Consider the following 8,300-nt stretch of genomic DNA (forward strand, 5'->3'; position numbering starts at 1 on the left):
TTAGTCACCGCAAACAGTCACAGATTCATGACAGTGCCAAAGCGATCTATTGAAAACATGCATGGAAAAACAAAGTCATAGGATTATACCTAATCCCTGTATGGGGCTTTTACTGTCCTAGGGCTTTATTTATTCAACATTTATTGAGTTCTTACTATGAGCCAGGAATTGATAAAAAGAGACAAGGATCTCTGCCTGCTCGTAGCTTACATCTCACCTCTCCACGTATTAACTCACCTAATTCTCACAAGTACTGTTACAGGTACCATTATTATCATCATCATCTCCCTGTTACAGTTGCGAAATTCAGTCATAAAGAGGTTAAGTAACTTGTCTAAGTTCTCAAAGCCTATTAAATGGTGGAGCTGGGATTTGAACCTAGTCAGCTTGGTTCCAGGGTGTGTGCTTCTCTTTGCTCTCTGTTAATCTGAGGCACCCTCACTAGAGGCCCTTCCTCTTTTAGGTGAGGAAATAGAGATATCAATTAGATATCTAACAGTAAGTCAGTGGTTCTGAAAATAGTAAGTCAGTGGTTCTCAAACGTCTGGGAATCGGGACCCTTTCATACACCCTTAAAAGTAATCGAGGAGCCCAAAGAACCCCTACTGACATGGGTTATATCTGCTGATATTTACCATATTACAAATAAAATCTGAGAACATCTTAAAGAGCTAGTTATTAATTTATAATAACATCTCATTTCATGATAACATAAAATGCATTTTTATGAAAAATAACTACATTTTCCAAAATGAAACAAAAAAAATTAGTGAGAAGAGTGGCACTGTTTAACACTTTCATACATCTCTTTACCATCTGGCTTAATAGAGGACAGCTAGGTTTTCATATCTGCTTCTGTGTTTGATCAGTAGTGATCTTACACTTGGTGTGGCTCCTGGTAAACTCCAACATACACCTGAGAGAGAATGAGAGTGGAAAGGACAAATAGTGTTATATTATGATGAGAACACAACATTTACTCTCGGGGCCCTCCTGCAAAGGGGCTGGGGATTCCTGGACCACACTTAAGGCACTGCTCTGATACCCCATTGAGCATGTGGTGCAGCCCCTTATTTTCAGGGAGGAGAGGAATGATATAGTAAGTAGCATGTGTGCAGTGTCTTAGGGGCAGCAAACCCTTTCATATGTATTTATTTGGTGGTAAGGTTGCCAGGAAGTCCCATTAAATTGGAATTTCAGATAAGAAACAAATAATTTTTGTATAAATATATCCCAAATATTGCACGAGGCAAACTTATATGAAAAATTATTTGTTGTTTCTCTAAAATTCAAATTTAACTGGACCTCCTGTGTTTTTATTTACTAAATCTGGCACCCCCTACTGTGTGGGCCCTTCCACAAATCTTGTTTTATAGAGGAGTAAGCAAAGAGGTTAACTCTCTTGTCCAAGATTTCATAGAAGGAAGGGGGTAAAATTGGGTCTCACAGTTGGTCTTCTGCCTCCCCTCACTTCGATCCTTCTGTGAATACTGTAGATGTCAATTCACCTGAGCCACATGGAGGAACCAACCCCTGTGGGCTCTGGAATCCCCTCTTACTATGGAAATGGAAATGTTTGGTAGCAAATGAGTACAAATTCTTAACTTTTATCTGCATTCTTCAATTGATAACCAACATTATCACTAGGATGTGTATTTCTACATACTTAGAGTAAAATTACTTATATACCAGGTTCACATTATACTTACTGGTGAAATCACTTAACTTTAGGGAGGTTAATAATCTAGCTCAAAGAAGTACGTGAATCGATAATAGTAAAATACCACCCAGCACTAATGAGGGAAAAGTTCTCTCATTCTATCTCCACTGAATGGAGTTTGTCCTGATTCCAGAACACAACACACAGTCACTGTAATTGTCACATATAAATTTCTCCGCTTTCTGTCTCAGTGAGACCCAAGGGACTGATTATTAGTAACATAAAATCTTCATTGGAAATTCTGGATCTCCTTGGCTTGTTCCCATCCAAAAGTAATTCTGCATTTAATATCCCTGTAAAGTTGTTGCATAGAAAAAGTCTTTTCTTACAAAGAACAGAATAAGGCACATTATGGATAATGAAGTGTGTAGTAGTTTTAAATGATGGGAAAGTTGTGATGCTGTCTGAAAGAGCCCTGAACTTGACACAAAAGCTGTGAGATCAATTCCTCGTTCTGTGATATGACACTGTGCCAGTCATCCTCTCAAGACTGATTTGTTTGTTTGTAAAATAGAGATAAGGATCATGTTCTGGCTCATTGTATGAAGTAGATTAACTGGAGCATTTGAAAGTGCCTGTTCAGGGATTGGGACAGACAGGAGTTTATGAGGAAGCCCACGTGCTTCCTTGTTAAAACTGCACCCTGATCTTCCAGGGCAGAGAAGACGGAATCTGCCATGAGTGGCTGGTCTCATAGCCCCACTCTTGTTCCCTGATTTACTATCCACCCCATGTTGCTACTCTCTTTAACCCCTTGGGGAAGGCTAGCCATTGTACAGCTAAGATCAAGACAGACATTTAACAAGACTTTGCCACAGTTTGGAGATGGCCAAGGGAATTAGGCAAAGAATAACATAGAGTTCTTTGATTAGGCTGCTGTCAGACCATAGGCTGCCTATCTTCACCGGGTCCCTTTAAAAAGTCCAGAATCTCTAAGACCACCCTTACTTCTGATACCAACTACAAGTTCAAGTGTCCTCAAGACCACCCACAGGATCAATAATTTGCTAGGAAGACAGAACTCACTAAGAGCTGTTATACTTATGGTTACAGTTTATCACAGCAAAAAGGTACAGATTAAAATCAGCGAGGGAACAGACACGAGGCAGAGTCCAGGGAAGTTCAAGTGTGAAACTTCCAGTTGTCCTTTCCCAGTGGAATCATAGAAACTGCTAACTTTTCCTAGCAACAATGTGTGACAAACTATTACATATATAGAATAGAAAAACAACAAGGTCCTGCTGTATGGCACAGGGAACTATATTCAATATCTTGTAATAAACCATAATTGAATATGAAAAAGAATATATATATATATAACTGAATCACTTTGCTGTAGCTCAGGAACTGACACATTTTAAATCAACTGTACTTCAATAAAATAAACTTTTAAAAAAAGTGTTACAGTAACTGAAGCACCATTCATTTATATGGCGCTTCAGAATTTGCAATGCCTTTCCCTGTGGTCTATTTCACTTCATGTTCCCAACAACCCTGTAAGACTTAGAAGGTGGGTTGTGTTTTCCCCATTTTAGAGATAAGAAAATTGAGGCACAGCGAGTTGAACATCTTGTGTAAAGTCACGTAGCTAACAAGTGATGAGATCCCAGTCCTTTGTCTCAGTTCTAGCCCTTGAATCAAGTCTACTGATTCATCTGTGCCTCAGTTTCTGCCCCATATTGACCAGCCTTTCCCAAAGTCACTGAAACGAGCAGGAGAATGCTCCGAATGCTGTATAACATTTTTTTAAACTCTTAAGTACTGAAACATCTGGCACAAGTGATCTGGTGTCGAGGTTTGGAAAGCAGCATCCTTGGCTATTTCCTGCAGTGGGGAGACAGTGGGTACCCAAACCATCTTCTCCAAGGACCTGAGAATATTAGATGAGTTTTCTCTTTCTTTCAGTCCACACTGGATATTTTTTTCTTCCTTTGTTACAGGTGCTTTTGGACTTGACAGAAGTTATATGGGAAAATCCTTGAAAGGTATAGTATAAATTTGAGGAAGAAATACATTTATCAGAACACAATTAAAAAATTTTTTTAACTCAGAGACAGAAATAATTTGTTAAACCAGCGAAAGCGGCACTGTAGGGAAAATGTAGCCTTGTTAGGGGGTTTAATTACTCCAGCAAAGACATGAGCACGTTTGACTGCCAGCAAGAGAGTGAACATAGGTGGATCCTGTTAGAGCAGCAGTCTTGGAGAACCAAGCCTTTGATTTGCTGGGAAAACACTCATAATTCCTTTCAAAGAAATATAGTTTGTGGGGAGAGAGAAATATGAAAATGGAAATAGCAGGGAAAAGAGGAAGAGATCAGCTTGGTTACATGTTCACTGAAGCCTGCTTTTTGGAAGGAATTTGAGTAGTAACTTCAGGTGCCCAGACCTGAGGTTTTACAAAGAAGCCTCACAGCATAGTTGCCTTCCTTACCATGATAATAGTATCTTCTTATGCTCCTGGGGTCAGCAGCAGATGGGGTCTTGACTGAAGGCTGTGAGGAGTCAGAGACTATTAGTAAAATAGAGTGGAATTAATTTTATTTGAGTGTGATAATAAAAATGATATCAAATCCATGATGTTTACATTGGTCCTCACCTTAGAGAGGAGCCAAAATTACTTTGTGGATGGGTAATTTTATAGAAGATTCTCTCCAAAATACGTAAAAAATGGATGCCATTATTTTCATTGTTAAAAATTATAGGTAACTATGAAGAAAAATAAGTGATGTGCCCAAGTCAGTAATCGCCAAGAAAATAAATGATGTTGCCCATGAAATAGCATTTGCTTCCCCCCACCTCATCTCTCTTCACAGACCTGGGAAAGCATTCTGAATATAATTCAAGTAACTGCTCCCTAAGCAGTTCTGAAAACCCATATGCCACTATTAAAGACCCACCCGTCCTTATTCCCAAACACTCAGAGTGTGGTTATGTGGAGATGAAGTCACCGGCGCGGAGAGATTCCCCATATGCAGAGATCAATAACTCAACTTCAGCCAACAAGAATGTCTATGAAATTGGTAAGTTTTCCTAACCAAAGAAAGAACCTAGTGAGTGGGAATATTCTTTTCAAACAATTTTAAAGTCCTTGAGAATACAATTGTTGCAGTCCATATACACTGTATTGAAAATAATGGTCTGTATTTTAAACGTTAACCTGTGTTTATGGTGTTCATATTAGTTGGTGTCAAATGAACTTTTCAGGGAAAATACCATTTAGAAAATTCAAAGTAAGTTTTTTTTTTTTTTTTTTTACCTCCCACCCGGTCATCCATCTTTTGTTTTGTAACCATAGTGACTATTTTAGCACGCATGTGCAATAACATATGTATCATATTAGCTAATATGTCAAGTTAGCCAAAACAAATGGTTCAAGTGGATTAAACAGATGTTTCCATTTCCTGATTGCATTCATTATATTAATTTAATGCTTTTAGCAGGATTGGAATATTTTACTTTTAAATTTGTCTATTAGATTAGTAATACTCTCTGATGTGAATCTGATACAAATTGATAAGAATTCAGTTAGTGTTAGAGTTATTTTGATTGCCCCTTGCAAATGCCATTTGAGGAAAGTTAAAACATACCAGAGCTATCCTGGGCAGAGCTATCCTGGGCTAGATAGTAGAGCTTTATATTTTCATTTTTCTTTCTCCATATCTTTCTCAATGTTTATGATTTAAGCCTGAAAAAAATTCTCTGCTACAGTTGACCCTTGAGCAACATGGGTTGGAACTGCACGGGTCCACTTATACAGGGATTTTTTTCAATAGTAAATGCTACAGTTCTATGTGATCTGCAGTTGGTTCAATCCAAGGTTGTGAGGCCATGGATAGGAGGGCCAATTGTGAAGTTACGTGTGGATTTTCAGCTGCAGCGTGTTGGGGGGAGGGTGTGGAGCACCCCAACCTTGCATTGCTCAAGGGTCAACTGTACTTATAAATGAAGTGACTTATTTAATTCTAGTCATTTGTCATTCATTTTAGGCCATAGACATGTCATGGAAAGATACGTAATTCTTTTTAAAGTATTAAGACAACTTTTTGAAATGGAAGCCATAATGAACTACATTTATTTCTAAGAAGTCAGTAACAGTTCCCTTTTGAACTGTCCCCTAAGCCCACCACTGTGAGATGGGAACTCAACTGAGAGCCTGAGTCCTGAGTTCTAAAACTGTGCACTTGTTATGTGTTTCCATGAATCAAGTGACCCCCAGAGGACCTCGTTGTTTTACCTGTAGAGGAAGGGGTTTGGACTAGATTATCTCCAGGTTTTTGCAGACAGTGATTCATGTCCAGGGTTTCTGTATATTCCCTTGATGTCTTCATCCCAACCATATAGTCACCCTTTGTTCTGAGCATCGTTTGTGAGCATCAGTGGGTCTACCAACCACAGAGTAGCCACCTCTATGTGATTATAAAAGGATCATTTGTTTTAAAAAATAATATTTTCTTATATATTTTTTAAATTTAATTAATTAATTTATTTATTTATTGGTTGCGTTGGGTTTTCGTTGCTGCACACAGGCTTTCTCTAGTTGCGGCGAGCAGGGGCTACTCTTCGTTGTGGTGCGCGGGCTTCTCATTGCGGTGGCTTCTTTTGTTGCGGAGCACGGGCTCTAGGCGCGCGGGCTTCAGTAATTGTGGCATGCAGGCTCAGTAGTTGTGGCTCGTGGGCTCTAGAGCACAGGCTCAGTAGTTGTGGTACATGGGCTTAGTTGCTCTGCAGCATGTGGGATCTTCCTGGACCAGGGCTTGAACCTGTGTCCCCTGCATTGGCAGGCGGATTCTTAACCACTGCGCCACCAGGGAAGTCCCTTCTTATATTTTTATAAAAGCTCCTCTGGTGTGTTTGATATTTGCAAGGAATGCCATATTCTTTTTTTTTTTTTAATTTCCATTGCTGATCAGTTAATGTGTCCCTGGTTGTCACAGAACCTACAGTGAGTGTTGTCCAAGGAATATTCAGCAATAATGGGCATCTCACCCAGGATCCATATGACCTCCCAAAGAACAGTCACATCCCTTGCCATTATGACCTGCTGCCAGTCCGAGACAGTTCATCCTCCCCCAAGCAAGAGGATGGCGGCGGCAGCAGCAGCAACAGCAACAGTGAATGACACCAAAGGACCACTGGGTAGCCGCTGGAACCCTTTCCAGAACTACAGTTCGGTTCTTCTCCATCCTCGAGTTTGCCACCCTGTGTGAACGTTAATCTGCTCAGTAGGCAATTGTTGGACATGAACCAGAAAGCTCAAAACTGAGGGTGACTGACTGTAGGTCCTTTTTGTACAGGTGGCTCAGAAGGAGATAGCAATGTGATTTCCCATTCTTGTTAGTTTTAGAACTGCACTCATGAAGCATGACTTATTGTAAAATCTTGGCTAAAAGCATGACCGTGCAGGACTCTTTCAGTGACATGGGTTGCAGTGGACGTTGGTATTGTTGCTTGAAAAATTAAAATTTAAATGTTTTCTTTCTCATTTGCATTATAGAGCTGTACCTAGGATTGTGCGGTTTACCACAAAATATACTTCATAAAAGTGTGAATCACTCAGCGTGTAGAAGAAAAAGGGCCATCTTATTGAGTTCTTACTGTTTAACTTCTTTCAGCTGGACTCGGAATTGTAAGGATAATATGAGCCCAGCAGGAACCATTCTGCCAAGTGGCATTACTGGATAGACTCTGAATAAACTCTAGAGGTGGATAGCAAATTTAAATATGAGAACTTTAGACTTCTTTTAGAATGAGGAAATGTACCATTAGAATTACCTTAGAAATGCTAGAATAATTGCAGGAATCAATACGCAAATGTGCCAGGCAGAAGTGCTTCTCCTCTCTATTTGATCCTTGGCCCACTTTAGATACATGACATTATTCTGATTACTGTCCCCATCATACACATTCACCACTTGAGATCCGTAACATATCAATAATTATTTCATAAATATAGAAATGAAATAATTTTATTTTTGACAGATTGGATTGAATGAGTGTATAATGATTGGAAAAAGTTGTAAATTTTAGGTGTAAGATGATGCTTAAGTTTTGTAAACCATTAGTAATACAGGCTGTAATATAGAATTAGCAGAAAGTTTTGGTTAATTTTTCCCTAGAAGTGACCGAAATATTTTTGTGCATATTTGAGAAAAGGGCACTTTCCTTTTATTAATTGTTGATTTAGAGAAACTATGCTTAAGCTGGTCTTTTGCATTGCTAATATGACATGTACCCCATTTTTCATCAGTTTGTATTTCCATTTTTAAGTTGTATATTCTATGTTTTGTAGTGTTTGGATTGTTAATGAAAAAATATTATATGTTTATTGTTTCTTGTGTTATGGCTACTTTTGTTTTTGCTTGAGAAAAATGCACTGTTCTTGTTTCTTTTGGAGGGAGGAGATGAAAATATATAAATCAAATCCATTAAAATTGGTCATTACTAAAATAGTACAGTAACCACAAGTGCATGGCTTATAATGGAAATAGAGAAGCTTTTTAATATTCTGAAATGGGCTTCCTTTAGATCCTGAGTCTTAGTTAAACCAAAGGGGAAGGGAGCAGGGAGACACTGTTACT

At 38.8% G+C, this 8,300-nt stretch overlaps 1 protein-coding gene across 4 annotated transcripts in view; it reads left to right on the top strand.

Annotated features, from left to right (window-relative positions):
* MEGF10 (multiple EGF like domains 10) overlaps positions 1-8,057 on the top strand; it is a 372,223-nt gene extending 364,166 nt beyond the window's left edge. For all 4 annotated transcript variants that reach the window (XM_073802466.1, XM_073802464.1, XM_073802465.1 and 1 more), the window contains 3 exons: positions 3,661-3,705; positions 4,536-4,742; positions 6,657-8,057. In XM_073802466.1, the coding sequence (XP_073658567.1) occupies positions 3,661-3,705; positions 4,536-4,742; positions 6,657-6,841 (437 nt within the window). In that variant the 3' untranslated portion in view covers positions 6,842-8,057. The remainder of the gene's footprint in view (positions 1-3,660; positions 3,706-4,535; positions 4,743-6,656) is intronic.
* The last annotated feature ends 243 nt before the right edge of the window (positions 8,058-8,300 follow it).

Source organism: Tursiops truncatus, chromosome 3 (genome assembly GCF_011762595.2).
Source record: "Tursiops truncatus isolate mTurTru1 chromosome 3, mTurTru1.mat.Y, whole genome shotgun sequence".
NCBI classification, from domain to species: domain Eukaryota; kingdom Metazoa; phylum Chordata; class Mammalia; order Artiodactyla; family Delphinidae; genus Tursiops; species Tursiops truncatus.